At 40.1% G+C, this 19,508-nt stretch overlaps 1 protein-coding gene across 1 annotated transcript in view; it reads right to left on the bottom strand.

Annotated features, from left to right (window-relative positions):
• FRAS1 (Fraser extracellular matrix complex subunit 1) overlaps positions 1–19,508 on the bottom strand; it is a 461,640-nt gene that overhangs the window by 106,949 nt on the left and 335,183 nt on the right. Inside the window, exons 33-35 of the mRNA XM_081241677.1 lie at positions 17,220–17,334; positions 15,074–15,211; positions 13,060–13,092 (exon numbers count right to left, since the gene is read on the bottom strand). Of these exons, the coding sequence (XP_081097803.1) occupies positions 13,060–13,092; positions 15,074–15,211; positions 17,220–17,334 (286 nt within the window). The remainder of the gene's footprint in view (positions 1–13,059; positions 13,093–15,073; positions 15,212–17,219; positions 17,335–19,508) is intronic.

Genomic DNA, 19,508 nt, shown 5'->3' with positions numbered 1-19,508 from the left:
AAAGGCCCTAAAACTTAAACAGCTTTGGTCATATCGCACAGCTGTTGGTGTGACCAAGGTATATCCTTGTCTCTATAAGTAAAGTGAGGAAAGCTGTTTTCTGGTACATGTAACATAACAACAAAATATACCATGAGGGTGAAGTGCTTTGCAAGCAAACATAGGAACTTATAATCAAAATTTAGTAATTACATGTCTAGCCCTCTCTTTAAGCAACGTTTTTGATTTCTCTGAGAAATAGTCAAACTGCCTCTTTGGTCAGATGCCTCCTGCAGGCACCATTCACCCTGTGTGTTTTCCTCACTCTGGATGGTTCTGTAGAGCATCTGTGCTTGTCTTGAGCAGTCAGGTCAGGAATATCAGTTTGCTGTCTCAGTTTAACTGATTAACCAAATGAGTGGTTCTCCCTCATTCCATGGGTTAATGTCAGGGCTTGGGTTTCTTGCTGCCTTAGTTCATTATGTGTCCAAGTTAAATTTTTCTCTCACAAAACTCTGCTAAAAGAGATGGCTTCTTTCCTACCAGATTCCAAAAGTTTTTCTCTTTCAAAAAAAAGGAACCTCTTATACCTTTCACAACAGTCAACTGAAAATGGATCATAGAACTAAATGTAAGCCACAAAACTACAAACTCTTAGATGATAACATAGTAAAAAACTTAACGACCTTGGGTATGGTGATACCTTTTTAGATATGACACCAAAGACACGATTCATGAAAAAAATAATTGATAAGCTGGATTTCATTAAATTTAAAAACTTCTGCTCTGTGAAAGAAAATGTCAAGAGAATGAAAGGACAAGCCACAGTCTGGGAAAAAATATTTGCAAAAGACACAACTGATAAAGGCCTCTTATCCAAAATGTATAAGGAACTCTTAAAACTCAACAATAAGAAAAACCCAATTAGAAAATAGACTGAAAACCTCAACAAATACCTCACCAAAGAGGAAACAAATGGCAAATAAGCATACGAAAATATGCCCATCATCATATGTCAGCAAATAATTGCAAATTAAAACAACAATAATATCCTACTGTGCACCAATTATAATGGGCAAAATTTGGAACACTGACAACACCAAATGCTTATAAGGATGTAGAGCAAAAGGAGCTCTCATATATTGCTAGTGGGAATGCAAAATGGTTCAGCCACTTTGGAAGACAGTTTGGGTGGTTCTTATAAAACTAGACATACTCTCACTATACATACAATTCAGCAGTTGCACTCCTTGGGGTATTTACCCAGAGGAGTTGAAAACTTAGGTCTACACAAAAAACCTGCACACAGATGTTTATAGTAGCTTTATTCATAATTGCCAAAACTTGGAAGCAGCCCAAGATGTCCTTTAGTAGATGAATGGATAAACTATGGTACAGCTGGACCATGGAATATTATTCAACACTAAAAATAAATGAGCTACCAAGCTATGAAAAGAAGGAGGAATCTTAAATGCGTATTACTAAGTGAAAGAAGTCAACCTGAAAAGGCTACATATTGTATGACTACAACTATATGATATTCTGAAAAGGGTAAAATTATGGAAGACAATAAAAATAGTGGTTGCCAAAGGTGGGGGGGGAGGTGAATAGGCAGAGCACAGAACATTTTTAGGGCAGTGAAAATATTCTGTATGATATTATAATGATGGAAATGCCATATGGTAAAAATGCCATATCTTGGTCTAAACCCATAGTATGCACAACACAAAGAGTGAACTCTAGAGCAAACTGGACTTTGGGTGATTATGATGTGTAAATGTAGATTTATCCTTGGTAAAAAGTGTACCATTCTAGTGAGTGATGTTGATAATTGGAGAGGCTATGCTATGCATATGTTGGGGCAGGGGGTATGGGGAAAATGTCTGTACCTTCCTCTCACTTTAAAAAAAAAATATTTATTTATTTATTTTGGCTGCACGGGGTCATAGTTGTGGCATGTGGGACCTTTAGTTGTGGCATGCAGGAATCTTTTAGTTGCAGCACGTGGACTTCTTAGCTGTGGCATGCATATGGGATCTAGTTCCCCGACCAGGGATCGAACCCATGCCCCCTGCATTGGGAGCACGGAGTCCCACCCACTGGACCACCAGGGAAGTCTCCTTCCTCTCAATTTTGTTGTAAACCTAAAACTGCTCTAAAAAATTAAGTCCATAATATATATATTTTTAAATCACTCAGCAGTAAAAAAAAAAGAACCTCAGGCAGAAACAAGATAAATTAATTTAAGGTTGGCCCAAGGTCCATTTCCTTTACTCTGTATAATAGGTTCATGGATCATTTAACTTAAAGTCCTGGAGAAGGTTAATAGTTAACCCCTTCACCTATTCAAGCTTTTGGGTAAGTACTGAGGCTTGGAAACCAAACTGGCACACTACCATGATACTTGTTTTGCATGACCATAACACATACAGACAGACTAAATATCTCATACTCAGAGTCAGAAACTTGTATTAAAATCCTGGTTCTACTGCTTACCAGGTTCGGAAACATGAACAGATTACTACTCTAATGACCCTTAGTTTCCTCAGCTTTCAAATGCTAAAATAAAACCTGTCCTTACAATATTGTTATTAGGATTAAATAAGACAACTTATATTGTAAATCGTTTTGTAAAATGTAAACTGCTATAATCTGTTGTATCTTATTACTGATGTATGAATTATCTAGAAGTCTGTCACTAGAAATGAGCTGATACTAGGTTCTTTTCAACAATGACAGAACACTAGAAAAGGACATAAAAGACAGCTAAATCAGAAAGAAAGAAATAAAACTGTCACTATTTGCAGATAACATGATATTATATATAGAAAACCCTAAGGAGTCCACCAAAAACCAAGAGAACAAATGAATTCAGTACAATTGCAGAATGAGAAATCAATACATAAAAATCCGCTGCATTTCTATACACTAATAATAAACCAGTAGAAAGAGAAATTAAGAAAATAATCCCATTTACAATTGCATCAAAAAGAATAAAATACCTAGGGATAAATTTAACCAGGAAGTGAAAGACCTGTACAATGAAAACTGTATGACATTGATGAAAGAAACTGAAGACACAAATAAATGGAAAGATATTCCACACTCATGGATTAGAAGACTTAATATTGTCAAAACGACCATAGTACCTAAAGCAATCTCCAAATTCAATGCAATCTCTATCAAAATTCCAATGGCATTTTCCACAAAAATTAGACAAACAATCCTAAAATTTGTATGGAACTACAAAAAAAACCCCAAATAGCCAAGCAGTCTTGAGAAAGAACAAAGCTGGAGGCATCATGAGCCCTGATTTCAAACTGTACTCCAAATTTACAGTAATCAAAACAGTATGGTATTGGCATAAAAACAGATATATAGCTCAAAGGAACAGAATAGAGAGCCCACAGATATCAGGTCAATTAACTTATGAAAAAGAACAAAGACTATAAAATGGGGAAAGAACAGTCTCTTCAAGATACGGTGTTAAGAAAACTGGACAGCCATATGCAATAGAAGGAAACTGAACCACTAGCTTACACCAACACAAAAATTAACTCAAAATGGATTAAAGACTTGAACATAAGACCTGAAACTATAAAACTCCTAGAAGAAAACATAGGCGGTAAGCTCCTTGACATCCGCGTTGGCTTTTTGAATTTGACAACAAAAGCAAAAATAAACAAGTGGGACTACATCCCACTTGCACAGCAAAGGAAGAAGCTTCTGCACAGCAAAGGAAACCATCAACAAAATGAAAAGGCAACCTACAGAATGGGAGAAAATATTTGTAAATCATGTATCTGATGAGGGGTTAATATCCAAAAAAAAAAAAATATATATATATATATATATATATATATATATATAAGAACTCATACAACTCAATAGCAAAAAACCCCCACAATCTGATTTTAAAAATGGGCAGAAAATCTGAAACAACATTTTTCAAAAAAGATACACAGATGGCCAACATGTTCATGAAAAGTTTCTCACTCACTAATCATCAGGGAAATGCAAATCAAAACCAAAATGAGATATCACCTCACACCTCTTAGAATGGCTATCATCAAAAAGACAAGCCCTTCAATTTTCTGTAAGAATTTGAGAAGATGGCGGAAGAGTAGAAGATGGCGGAAGAGTAAGACGCGGAGATCACCTTCCTCCCCACGGATACACCAGAAATACAGCTACACGTGGAACAACTCCTACAGAACACCTACTAAATGCTGGCAGAAGACCCCAGACCTCCCAAAAGGCAAGAAACTCCCCACATACCTGGGTAGGGCAAAGCGGAGAGATTCCCGCACAGAGGATCGGTGCCAAGCGGCACTCACCCGCCCGAGAGGCTTGTCTGCTCGCCCGCCAGGGCGGGCGGCGCTGGAAGCTGAGGCTCGGGCTTCGGTCAGAGCGCAGGGAAAGGACTGGGGCTGGCGGCGAGAACTCAGCCTGAAGGGGGCTAATGTGCCACAGCTAGCCGGCAGGGAGTCCGGGAAAACTCTGGAGCTGCCGAAGAGGCAAGAGACTTTTTCTTCCCTCTTGGTTTCCTGGTGCGCGAGGAGAGGGGATTAAGAGCGCTGCTTAAAGGGGCTCCACAGACGGGCGCGAGTCACGACTGAAAGCGCGGAGCCCAGTGACGGGCGTGGGACGCTGGGGCTGCTGCTGCCGCCGCCAAGAAGCCTGTGTGAGAGCGCAGGTCACTGTCCACACCGCCCTTCCGGGAGCCTGTGCAGCCCGCCACTGCCGGGGTCCCAGGATCCAGGGGCGGCTTCCCTGGGAGAACGCACGGCGCGCCTCGGGCTGGTGCAACGTCACGCCGAACTCTGCCGCTGCAGGCTCGCCCCGCACTCCGTGCCCCTCCCTCCCGCCCGGCCTGAGTGAGCCAGAGTCCCCGAAGAGGCTGCTCCTTTAACCCTGTCCTGTCTAAGCGAAGAACAGACGCCCTCCAGCGACCTACACGCAGAGGCGGGGCCAAATCCAAAGCTGAGACCCAGGAGCTGTGAGAACAAAGAAGAGAAAGGGAAACCTCTCCCAGCAGCCTCAGAAGCAGCGGATTAAAGCTCCACAATCAACTTGATGTACCCTGCATCTGTGGAATACATGAATAGACAACAAATCATCCCAAATTGAGGAGCCAGGAGTCAGTGCTGTGCCTCTGAGGTGGGAGAGCCAACTTCAGGACACTGGTCCACAAGAGACCTCCCAGCTCCACATAATATCAAACGGCGAAAATCTTCCAGAGATCTCCATCTCAACACCAGCACCCAGCTTCACTCAACGACCAGCAAGCTACAGTGCTGGACACCCTATGCCAAACAACTAGCAAGACAGAAACACAACGCCACCCATTAGCAGAGAGGTGGCCTAAAATCATAAAAAGTCCGCAGACACCCCAAAACACACCACCAGACGTGGACCTGCCCACCAGAAAGACAAGATCCAGCCTCATTCACCAGAACACAGGCACTAGTACCTTCCACCAGGAAGCCTACACAGCCCACTAAACCAACCTTAGCCACTGGGGACAGACACCAAAAACAACGGGAACTACGAACCTGCAGCCTGCAAAAAGCAGACCCCAAACACAGTAACATAAGCAAAATGAGAAGACAGAAAAACACACAGCAGGAGAAGGAACAAGATAAAAACCCACCAGACCTAACAAATGAAGACGTAATAGGCAGTCTACCTGAAAAAGAATTCAGAATAATGATGGTAAAGATGATCCAAGATTCTATTTCCCAGATCCAAAATCTTGGAAATAGAATAGACAAAATGCAAGAAACAGTTAACAAGGACCTAGAAGAACTAAAGATGAATCAAGCATAGATTAAAAACACAATACATGAAATAAAAAATACTCTAGATGGGATCAATAGCAGAATAACTGAGGCAGAAGAACGGATAAGTGAGGTGGAAGATAAAATAGTGGAAATAACTGCTGCAGAGCAAAATAAAGAAAAAAGAATGAAAAGAACAGAGGACAGTCTCAGAGACCTCTGGGACACCATTAAACGCACCAACATTCGAATTATAGGGGTTCCAGAAGAAGAAGAGAAAAAGAAAGGGACTGAGAAAATATTTGAAGAGATTATAGTTGAAAACTTCCCTAATATGGGAAAGGAAATAGTTAATCAAGTCCAGGAAGCACAGAGAGTCCCATACAGAATAAATCCAAGGAGAAATACGCCAAGACACATATTAATCAAACTGTCAAAAATTAAACACAAAGAAATCATATTAAAAGCAGCAAGGCAAAAACAACAAATAACACACAAGGGAATCCCCATCAGGATAACAGCTGATCTATCAGGAGAAACTCTACAAGCCAGAAGGGAGTGGCAGGACATAATTAAAGTGATGAAGGAGAAAAACCTGCAACCAAGATTACTCTACCCAGCAAGGATCTCATTCAGATTTGATGGAGAAATTAAAACGTTTACAGACAAGCAAAAGCTGAGAGAGTTCAGCACCACCAAACCAGCTTTACAACAAATGCTAAAGGAACTTCTCTAGGCAAGAAACACAACAGAAGGAAAAGACCTACAATAACGAACCCAAAACAATTAAGAAAATGGGAATAGGAACATACATATCGATAATTACCTTAAATGTAAATGGACTAAATGCTCCCACCAAAAGACACAGATTGGCTGAATGGATACAAAAACAAGACCCATATATATGCTGTCTACAAGAGACCCACTTCAGACCTAGAGACACATACAGACTGAAAGTAAGGGGATGGAAAAAGATATTCCATGCAAATGGAAACCAAAAGAAAGCTGGAGTAGCAATTCTCATATCAGACAAAATAGACTTTAAAATAAAGACTACTAGAAGAGACAAAGAAGGACACTACCTAATGATCAAGGGATCGATCCAAGAAGAAGATATAACAATTGTAAATATTTATGCACCAAACATAGGAGCACCTCAGTACATAAGGCAAATACTAACAGCCATAAAAGGAGAAATCGACAGTAACACAATCATAGTAGGGGACCTTAACACCCCACTTTCACCAATGGACAGATCTTCCAAAATGAAAATAAATAAGGAAACACAAGCTTTAAATGATACATTAAACAAGATGGACTTCATTGATATTTATAGGACATTCCATCCAAAAACAACAGAATACACATTTTTCTCAAGTGCTCATGGAACATTCTCCAGGATAGATCATATCTTGGGTCACAAATCAAGCCTTGGTAAATTTCAGAAAATTGAAATTGTATCAAGTGTCTTTTCTGACCACAATGCTATGAGACTAGATATCAATTACAGGAAAAGAGCTGTAAAAAATACAAACACATGGAGGCTAAACAATACACTACTTAATAACGAAGTGATCACTGAAGAAATCAAAGAGGAATTTAAAAAATACCTAGAAACAAATGACAATGGAGACACGACAACCCAAAACCTATGGGATGCAGCAAAAGCAGTTCTAAGAGGGAAGTTTATAGCAATACAATCCCACCTTAAGAAACAGGAAACATCTCGAATAAACAACCTAACCTTGCACCTAAAGCAATTAGAGAAAGAAGAACAAAAACACCCCAAAGTTAGCAGAAGGAAAGAAATCATAAAAATCAGATCAGAAATAAATGAAAAAGAAATGAAGGAAACGATAGCAAAGATCAATAAAACTAAAAGCTGGTTCTTTGAGAAGATAAACAAAATTGATAAACCATTAGCCAGACTCATCAAGAAAAGAAGGGAGAAGACTCAAATCAATAGAATTAGAAATGAAAAAGGAGAAGTAACAACTGGCACTGCAGAAATACAAAAGATCATGAGAGATTACTACAAGCAACTCTATGCCCATAAAATGGACAACCTGGAAGAGATGGACAAATTCTTAGAAATGCACAACCTGCCAAGACTGACTCAGGAAGAAATAGAAAATATGAATAGACCAATCACAAGCACTGAAATTGAAACTGTGATTAAAAATCTTCCATCAAACAAAAGCCCAGGACCAGATGGCTTCACAGGCGAATTCTATCAAACATTTAGAGAAGAGCTAACACCCATCCTTCTCAAACTCTTCCAAACAATATCAGAGGAAGGAACACTCCCAAACTCATTCTACGAGGCCACCATTACCTTGATACCAAAACCAGGCAAGGATGTCACAAAGAAAGAAAACTACAGGCCAATATCACTGATGAACATAGATGCAAAAATCCTCAACAAAATACTAGCAAACAGAATCCAACAGCACATTAAAAGGATCATACACCATGATCAAGTGGGGTTTATTCCAGGAATGCAAGGATTCTTCAATATACGCAAATCAATCAATGTGATACACCATATTAACAAGTTGAAGGAGAAAAACCATATGATCATCTCAATAGATGCAGAGAAAGCTTTCGACAAAATTCAACACCCATTTATGATAAAAACCCTGCAGAAAGTAGGCATAGAGGGAACTTTCCTCAACATCATAAAGGCCATATATGACAAACCCACAGCCAACATTGTCCTCAATGGTGAAAAACTGAAACCATTTCCACTAAGATCAGGAACAAGACAAGGCTGCCCACTCTCACCACTCTTATTCAACATAGTTTTGGAAGTTTTAGCCACAGCAATCAGAGAAGAAAAGGAAATAAAAGGAATCCAAATTGGAAAAGAAGAAGTAAAGCTGTCACTGTTTGCAGATGACATGATACTATACATAGAGAATCCTAAAGATGCTGCCAAAAAACTACTAGAACTAATCAATGAATTTGGTAAAGTAGCAGGATACAAAATTAATGTACAGAAATCTCTGGCATTCCTGTACACTAATGATGAAACATCTGAAAATGAAATCAAGAAAACACTCCCATTTACCATTGCAACAAAAAGAATAAAATATCTAGGAATAAACCTACCTAAGGAGACAAAAGACCTGTATGCAGAAAATTATAAGACACTGATGAAAGAAATTAAAGATGATACAAATAGATGGAGAGATATACCATGCTCCTGGATTGGAAGAATCAATATTGTGAAAATGACTCTACTACCCAAAGCAATCTACAGATTCAATGCAATCCCTATCAAACTATCACTGGCATTTTTCACAGAACTAGAACAAAAAATTTCAAAATTTGTTTGTAAAAACAAAAGACCCCGAATAGCCAAAGCAATCTTGAGAACGAAAAACGGAGCTGGAGGAATCAGGCTCCCTGACTTCAGACTATACTACAAAGCTACAGTAATCAAGACAGTGTGGTACTGGCACAAAAACAGAAAGATAGATCAGTGGATCAGGATAGAAAGCCCAGAGATAAACCCACGCACAGATGGCCAACTTATCTTTGATAAAGGAGGCAGGAATGTACAGTGGAGAAAGGACAGCCTCTTCAATAAGTGGTGCTGGGAAAACTGGACAGGGACATGTAAAAGTTTGAGATTAGATCATTCCCTAACACCATACACAAAAATAAGCTCAAAATGGATTAAAGACTTAAATGTAAGGCCAGAAACTATCAAACTCTTAGAGGAAAACATAGGTAGAACACTCTATGACATAAATCACAGCAAGATCCTTTTGGACCCACCTCCTAGAAAAATGGAAATAAAAACAAAGATAAACAAATGGGACCTAATGAAACTTCAAAGCTTTTGCACAGCAAAGGAAACCATAAACAAGAACAAAAGACAACCCTCAGAATGGGAGAAAATATTTGCAAATGAAGCAACTGACAAAGGATTAATCTCCAAAATTTATAAACAGCTCATGCAGCTCAATAGCAAAAAAACAAACAACCCAATCCAGAAATGGCAGAAGACTTAAATAGGCATGTCTCCAAAGAAGATATACAGACTGCCAACAAACACATGAAAGAATGCTCAACATCATTAATCATTAGAGAAATGCAAATCAAAACTACAATGAGATATCATCTCACACCAGTCAGAATGGCCATCATCAAGAAATCTAGAAACAATAAATGCTGGAGAGGGTGTGGAGAAAAGGGAACACTCTTGCACTGCTGGTGGGAATGTGAATTGGTACAGCCACTATGGAGAACAGTATGGAGGTTCCTTAAAAAACTAAAAATAGAACTACCATATGACCCAGCAATCCCACTACTAGGCATATACCCTGAGAAAACCATAATTCCAAAAGAGACATGTACCAAAATGTTCATTGCAGCTCTATTCACAATAGCCCGAAGCTGGAAACAACCTAAGTGTCCATCATCGGATGAATGGATAAAGAAGATGTGGCACATATATACAATGGAATATTACTCAGCCATAAAAAGAAACGAAACTGAGCTATTTGTAATTAGGTGGATAGACCTAGAGTCTGTCATACAGAGTGAAGTAAGTCAGAAAGAGAAAGACAAATACCGTATCCTAACATATATATACGGAATTAAAAAAAAAAAAAGTCATGAAGACCTAGGGGCAAAACAGGAATAAAGACACAGACCTACTTGAGAATGGACTTGAGGATATGGGGAGGGGGAAGGGTAAGCTGTGACAAAGCGAAAGAGAGGCATGGACATATATACACTACCAAACGTAAGGTAGATAGATAGTGGGAAGCAGCCGCAGAGCACAGGGAGATCAGCTCGGTGCTTTGTGACCGCCTGGAGGGGTGGGATGGGGAGGGTGGGAGGGAGGCAGATGCATGAGGGAAGGGATGTGGGAACAGATGTATATGTATGACTGATTCACTTTGTTATAAAGCAGAAACTAATTAAAAAAATAAAAAAAAAAAGACAAAAGATAACAAGTGTTATGAGGGCATGGGCAAAAGGGAAGCTTTTTATACTGTTGGTGGGAATGCAAATTGGTGCGGCCACTACAGAAAATAGTATTAAGGCTCCTAAAATAATTAAAACTAGAACTGCCACATGATGTGGTAATCCCACTTCTGGGTGTGTATCCAAAGGAAATGAAATCAGTATCTTGAAGAGATATATGCACTCCCATGTTTATTGCAGCACTGTTCACAACAGTCAAGATGTGGAAACAACCTAAGTGTCCACTGGTGGATGAATGGATAAATAAAACATGGGAATATAATGTACAGCATGGTGGCTATAGTTAATAATACTGTATTCCATATTGGAAAGTTGCTAAGAGAGTAGATTTTTAAAGTTCTGATCACAAGAAAAAAAATTTGTAACTATACATGGTGACAGATGTTAACTAGACTTATTGTGGTGATTATTTTGCAATATATACAAATATCAACTTATTATGTTGTACAACTGAAAATAATGCAATGTTATGTGTCAATTATACTGCAATAAAAAAATTAAAAACCAATGACACAACCCTAAAATTTACTATTAATTCAAGTGTGACTTTTTAACCCTCAAAGAAGAAAAGAATATCTGAGAGCTTTAGGGAGATGACTTTATCCCTACTAAGATTTATCTCTCCATGAAATATAATAGGACATATGGATGGTTGATTCTAATGGAATAGTCAATCCCAACTAAACAGCTGTTTAAGGATTTATGGTCATCCATCCTCACTCTAGACCTAAGTAAGAAAGGTTGTCTCTATTTTGCATCAGCATAGATGCCAGATCTGATTCTGCTTTTGCTTATTGGCACTCAGCTTCTATTGTACTTGAACTAAAACTAGGATGCCGAGGTCTATACACAGCTATCACAACTCACTGTCTGGGTCATAACACTTCCAATAGAAGGCTGTTTCATCTACATTGAAAATTTGTTGTTTAGTGTAGCCACCATCATTAATGATCTTAGCTAACTCATCTGGATAACTTGCTGCAGCTTCTGCACCAGCACTTAACTGCTTTACCTTGTACTTTTATGTTAAGAAGACGGCTTCTTTTCTTAAACCGCATGAACCAACCTCTGCTAGCTTCAGACTTTTCTTCTGCAGCTTCCTCATTTCTCTCAGCTTTCATAGAATTGAAGAGAGTTAGGGCCTTGCTTTGGATTAGGCTTTGGCTTAAGAGAATATTGTGGCTGGTGTGATCTTCTATCCAGACCACTAAAACTTTCTTCCTATCAGCAATAAGGCTGTTTTGCTTTCTTATCATTTGTGTGTTCACTGGAGTAGCACTTTTAATTTCCTTCAAGAACTTTTCCTTTGCATTCACAGCTTGGCTGTTTGGCACAAGAGACCTAGCTTTTGGCCCATTTTGGCTTTTGACATGCCTCCCTCACTAAGCTTAATCATTCCTAGTTTTTGATTTAAAGTGAGAGATACATGACTTTTCCTTCAGTTGAAAACTTAGAGGTCATTGTAGGGTTATTAATTGGTTTAATTTCAATATTGTTGTGTCTCAGGGAATATGGAGGCCTGAGGAGAGGGAAAGAAACAGAGGAATGGCCAATTGGTGGAACAGTCAGAACACACACAACTTTTATTAGGCTTACTGTCTTATACGGTGTGGTTCCTGGTGCCCCAAAGCAATTACAGTATTAACATCAAAGATCACTGCTCACAGATCACTACAACAAATATATTAATAATGAAAAAGGTTGAAATATTGCAAAAATTACCAAAATGTGACACAGAGACAGGAAGTAAGCAAATGCTTCTGGAAAAATGGCACCAAATAGACTTCTTTACACAGCGTTGCCACAAACCTTCAACTTGTAAAAAATGCAGTATCTATGAAGCACAACAAAGTAAAGTGCGATAAAATGAGGTAAGCCTGTATGTGCCAATTACTGTTTTGGGAGCTTTACACATATGTAATTATTATTTATTATCCTCATTGATGGATAAGGCATTCAAGTACAGAGACGTTAAGAAATTATTCCAAAGTAGGCTGAACCCCAGGCAGACTGGATCCAAAGTCTAAGATCTTAATCATCACTACCTCTTTTTAATAGATATTAGGACAAGTTGAAACTGGGCTTAAAGAACACTAATCTTTGGTATCCTTGGTGGATTATAATTATTTTTTCTATGAATACAAAGTTAAGCTATTACTATTTTAACTAGCCATGTGATTATTTTAGAAGAAACATGTAACTTTTAAGTTGTTCTTAGAAAATAGCTAAAAGTAATGATGAAGAGAGCAAAAAGAAGGAAAAATTCCATTTTCTAATAAAATTGAGACAAAATTTTCACCTGTGAAGTGGAATTTCACTGAGTCTGGGAGACCTGAAAGAAGAGAAGAGATAAAATCAGTATACTAAACATTTTGGGGCCAGAAATAGATGGGAAAGGTACAAAATATTGGGCAGAGGTTAGAAAAGTAAAGGACATTTTAACCTACATTATTATGACTTAAGGAAAGATCACCATGTTGTTTGTTAATGTTATGTTGACTTTAATGGTGCCAACACTAATTTTAAGTAATAAAAAGAACCACAGACTGGAATAATTTTATATCACATCAGTTAGAGTGATTTATAATACATTCATTCATTCATTCAGATCCCATTTTACCAGCACATAAAATCCTACAAATCGGTGAATGTGGGTGATGTCGTATATCACTGATAAGGCTTTCTGGTGGGTCAATTCCATTGTAGAATATAGTGATGCCTGGGACACTGATTTACACACTGTAACAGTGTAAGAAATTTATCTCGTGGCATTTATCCCGTAGATTATACAGGATAGGAGTCTGCTCTCTCTAAAAAGGCTCTAGGAACACAGGCGAGCATAGTGGATTCGGAAATAACCTCAACCAGGGCTGACATGTTTTCTTTCCCTCTAAGCCCAGGATAACCTGAGTTTCTTGTAAAGTAGGTCTTGTAAAGTTGGGGTTAGAGGACCATGAACATTTTCACTGGCTGTGAGTTATCCAGTTAGTAAACACTGGGGATACTCTTAGAGAAGAGGTCTATCCCAGCGCTTAGGGATTTTCAATCTAATTGAGGAGTTCATTATTTTCTAGACAATTGCATGTATAATGGCATATTAAATAATGGCAAATATTACTTTAAATGTTTGCCATACTTGAAAACATAACTAAAATTATTCAACCCGTGTTCAGCTCACCATAAGAAATCACCAACTGTTCTGTATGATTAGAGCTACTATATAAAAATAATACTCTATATTAATCATGTTATGTGGCACATACATCTTAAAGATCATAAAGAAACAGGCTTAAAGATTTTTAGAATCGTTCCAAAGCACAGAAATATTTAGGGGTAGGGACTTAAAACTCAGCAGCTTTGAATACTGGGTCAAGGGGAGACATAATGGGTGGCAAGGATTAAGGCTATCTTGGCTTAATGGAAGGGCACACACTTGCTTGAATTAGAAATGTAGTTATTCTTTTGCTCAATCTTTTCTTTAAAAAAGATGTCTTCGTCAAATACTGGTTTTAATCCCGAAGGTCGCCTACATGGGACCTTCCATGAAGTATGGCAGGATCCTTCTCACTAGCTTCCCCTCATCCACATGCCCATCTGTCCTGGCTTCGTCTCAAATCACTCCCATCACTGCAGTCAAAGAGATCCTTATGAAAAGTCATCCTCTTATATCTTAAAACCTCCACCAGGTTCTTATTGTTCTTGGGATAAGGCTCCAAATCCCTGCAGTCTCACAGTGGCCTTAAGGTCTGCCCTCTGTCTCTCCCTCCAGGCCCATCCCCACTCTGTTCAACCCTCCACATTCCAGACACAATGACTTTTTTCAGTGCCTAGAACATCACATTCTCTCCCTCCCAGGGCCTCTGCACAGGGGCATGTGCCCTTCCTTCAGGAATGTTCTCCCAATGATCCCAACACACACACTTAGCCTAGTTAGCTTCTACCCACCCCTCTTCTGTCAATATCTCCCTGGGGCAGCCTCCAGTGGACCCTCAGTCTAGGTCAGTCTTGCTACATCCAATTCCACCACTGAACATTCTTCCTTCTTTTTAGAGCTCTTATCTCAGCCTGCAATTAAACATTCATTACTGGGATTATTGATCAAATTCTGTCTCTATACCTAGGATCCCCAAACTCGCCAAGACCAGGATTCCTGCCTCTTTTTGCTCACCACTAGATCTCCAAGGCCCATTCGGGCCTTGCCATACAGGAGGCACAAAGTAAGGCTTTATTCAAAGTACGCCCTGAAGAACCACAAGGCGTGGTTGTAGAATATAGTGCCTTGGGTGCCTCAAAATAGAGAAAAAAAACATTACCAGCAAAGGAGAAGGCCATGATCTCCTGGAGGTGGGGGGCTGCAGTGGGGGGACGGTACATGATTTTGCCCTGGTTAATGTCTTCCTGGGTGAAATACCGGATGGGAGAGTGAGGCTGGTCCCTGTGTTCGATGATGCCTAGGAGGAAGAGAGACGGCATGAGCAATCAACAGTAATTCTGACGGCTGACTGAATGATCAGAGCCATAAAGCTGCCTTTCCCACTGGTGGAAGTCTTTTATCCTTCAGGCACAATTGCTCTCAGGTTGTTCTTGGTATACTATTCTTCAGTTATTCAAGAAAAGGGCAAATCTGAAACCCAGATACTCTTGACTAGGCCTCATTGACCATAAACAATAGTAAGATGCAAACTACTGCCCCCTAATGTAGCTTAGACCTGGGAATTCTGAAGTCATAGACACTGTACCATAATTATGAGATTCTCTCAGTTGAGTTTAAGTTCAAAGGTCAAGGTCGCTACAAAAATGGCACAGGCTGGTCTCCTGGTGAGGCTGTAAAGATTTTTTTCAATCTACCCTCTTTCCTTCAGAAACTCCTTAGTCTCTATGATGACCTTTGGCAATAGTAACATGGATCTTGATTGTTCTAAGATCTGGATTTGCAATTATCACTAAGTTATAAATGCTTTAGGGGCTGCAGATTTGCCTGTCATTTCTAAATTCTGCAGGTACAGAACTGATGCTATGATCATCTTTCATGTCCTGCTTACTCTGTAAAAGGAGGACACTAATTCAGCTTCTGAGGGACTGACAGACCTACAGCCATTCAGGCTGCTGGTCTGAAAGAACATCTCCACCCTAGCAATGCAGGGAGGACGACTCTAGCTATGGCTTAGCAGATTAAAAAAGAAGACGGATGACTTTTAGTCTTTTAATTTCTTTGGACTTTATCAAAAGGGAAATGAAATTTGATTTCTCCTTGGGAGAAACTGATAATGTGAAAGGCTCATAGCTAAGGCAGTGGTTGGTCTTGGGAGAGCAGTCTCAGAGACAGGAGCAGAAGTGTCTTCGTAGAAGCTGATCTCCTCACTGTGAGGCACACACACATCTCTCTGGGCACAGGCTTGGTAGCTGAGCCCAAAGTTAAGGGATCTGAAGGCTGGGGGCTGATGGCCAGGGCCCACCTCTCCTCTAATTGTAGTTCCACATTTCCATGCTCCTGTACGAGAGCACGGAACTGTGTGCTGACACGTTTGTCACGATGGGAATTCCAGAGTTGCGAAGCATTTGACGTGACAGATACTAAATGGTCTTCTGGGTCAGTATCTCCTTAAGGAGAACACTTGCACATTCTCACAATTACGAAGTTTCCTTCCCCTTTGTTTGGGTGACTGGTAATACTACTGTAAACGTATTTGGTTTTTTGAAGCTCACAGGGTATTAATATGTAGGAGCACTATGTAAACTTACAGAAGTCATAAACAGCATTTATTACCTTGGTTAAAAAAAAAAGAGGAGGAGGGGCTTCCCTGGTGGCGCAGTGGTTGAGAGTCTGCCTGCCGATGCAGGGGACACGGGTTCGTGCCCCGGTCCGGGAAGATCCCACAAGCCGCGGAGCAGCTGGGCCCGTGAGCCATGGCCGCTGAGCCTGCGTGTCCAGAGCCTGTGCTCCGCAACGGGAGAGGCCACGACAGTGAGAGGCCCGCGTACCGCAAAAAAAAAAAAAAGAGGAGGAGAGACTTACTTATCCATGCGGGGGAGAAACTGAGTATGTGTGGCTCAGCCCCCACTGGGCTCTCTGGTGGAGCTCCTTGTCCTTAGCGCATGTTCATTCTGGTCCACTCGCCTATCAGAACCTCACCAGGGCAGGCCCTGTCCCTACTGGCAGTGCGTGGGTCTGTCCAGTTCTGCCTGTGCGTGGGAGGGGAACTCATCCAGTGATGAAGTTATGTGCACACTATGTTCTCCAGTACAGCTCTGTCAGTACCAAAGCTGACACATTCATCTCCATCTGTCCGGCCACAGTGTCTCCCTCTCAACTCAGAGGACAGGAACAGAGGTGATGAATAATTGTTACTCCTTAAATCCTCAACAAGTAGAAGCAGACAGAATTCCAGAGCTTTTAAGGCTGGTCAACAAGTAGAAGACAATAGCACCACTCAAAAGATCATTTACTGCACGCCTTACCTTGACTTGGATGCAAAGGTAGAGTGATATTATATATTATCTTTCCACTTGATCTCTCAGAGTTTACAAAGGAGAGAGAATGAGGCTGAATCACAGTCAGGCCGCCCTCCCGAGCCTACACAAAGTTTAAGAGAGAGGAAGAGAAAATAGTGTGACGAAAACAAAAGGCAGAGGCAAAAACAAACCTCATTAAAAAAAAAAAATCAACTTACTCTGTTAGTCACATTTAGCAAAATTTTCTCTGAGAGTTCAAAAGAAGGATCTGGTCTCCTTGCAGATTCGTCCCGGCTGACCCTTCTCTCCCCTGCCCTTGGCCACCTGGGTTTATGTTGGTGCATGCTGTGGGTGTCCCAATATGACCACTTCTCCCTAGTTGGAACTCACAGTGGTACATGTTTGGAAATGAGCCATCACAGCTGGCTATTCTACTATTCACAGCTGGGTCCCTATAGCTCTGATCCTCTAATTTAACGGGCTAAGATTATATCTGGTGAGAATTTCTCCCACCCCCCCAGCTTACTAGTGGGAACTGTGATGCATTTCTTTTCTTTTTTTAACTTTGATGCTTTCAAATGGCTAAAGATGAACTCACCTCAAATGCCAAAGAGGCTCACCACTTGAATTCAGAGATTTAAGAATTATGTGTTTATTACAGCTTATAACAATAGTCAATATTTCTCTTCATCTCCATTGTACTATTCAAAAGAACTAGATACTGCTTTTTGCTTCTAGCTTTCAGGACCCAATGAACTAGTCAAGTGAAATTAATCTGAAGGCCAATGTGTGTGCAGCTTTCACAATCCATTCACCTGTGTGTGTTCACAACCCGTTAACAGTTGACAACATTAAAAAAAAAAGGAGAGATTCAGAATTCCATGACCAGACCTAACAGAGATTTGGGGACAGCAGCAAAAACACAGAGTGGGGAGGAGAAAATGGAAAAGGAGTGCGAGAACAGGCCCCTTGCCTGGGTCACACATGCCGATAATAAAACAGAACAAAAATATCTGCTCATGGAAGACTCATCCGAACTGACCCTTGAAGAGTTAGAGTTTGACATGCTCTCCTGCTCTTTCAAGCTCTGTTACTTTCAGAAGGAATTTCCCATTTAGGGAAGGATTGAGTAGGGCTCAGTAATTCTCATGGAGGAGGGCGTGGTGTTCTTCCTTTTACCAATGAAAAGACTGAACATTGCAGTTGCTTTGTAATTGTCCCCAAGGCATACTCGTCCTGGGAGAGGCAGCATTTGCAGGTTAGGACAACGCCCTATTTCAGGTCTTTGCTCAGGTCTGGAATGTAATGAGCAAGGAAAATCAGAATTGAAAATAGCAGCTGGTCTCTCACCCTAAAATAAAACAGGTTAGGACAACAAAAGAAAAATATATGCCCTATGTAAGGTGTTTATAGCCCATGCATGTGTGCATACATCTATAAATGTGTACACGTGTGGGCACAGATACACGGACAAAAAGTGCAGGGTGAGTACATTGTTCAGTACCGTTTGCCACCTTTTAATCTCAAAACCATCAGGATATCTGAAAATTCTCAAAGTATTATGGGATATTTTCGAAAATTTAGATGTCCCTAAAACAATAAAGTGGTAAGAAAAAAGAATTATCATGGACCTAGGATGACAGAAAAGGGAAATGTGTTCTAGCCAAGAAAACAGATGTTTTATTACAGAACTTGTTGATACTATTTCTTTACTAATAGAAATAGACACTAAGCAGAAAAGGCGAGGACTTGATTCTCTGAAGAAAGCAATATTGAGGCTGAGCTATATCAAAGTATAATCAGTTTTAGTATTGGCTATTTGAAATGTTCAATATTTATCAATTAAACAGTAAGAAATGAGAGACTAAAGTTAATGGAAATCATTATAGAAGATACTTTTTTTTTATTAAACTATCTGTCAACAAAGGAAGATTATAGAATAATGGTTTCTGTAATACCCATATTACCTCTGAATACAACCAGAATCCAACCACTCCTCCCCATGACATTGCTACCATCCTTCTGGGAGCCACATTCTCTCACCTGGATTACCATGACGGCCTCCCAGCTGCTCTCTTGCCCTCCCCCAACAGTCTATTTCAGCACAGCAGCCAGCATGATGCCTTTAAAAAGGACATTAGACCTCTACTCAACATCCTGCAATAGCTCTCCATGTTACTCAGAATCAAAAGTCCCTACAATGGCCCGTGAGGCGGACATGATCCAGAATCTGCTCCACCCCCATCCACCCACTTAGCACATCTGTGAATTCATGCATGTGAATTCATGCAGATT

Source organism: Mesoplodon bidens, assembly GCF_964165515.1.
Source record: "Mesoplodon bidens genome assembly, chromosome: 1".
In the NCBI taxonomy this organism is placed as follows: domain Eukaryota; kingdom Metazoa; phylum Chordata; class Mammalia; order Artiodactyla; family Ziphiidae; genus Mesoplodon; species Mesoplodon bidens.
This window is presented reverse-complemented; position numbering and strand designations above follow the sequence as displayed.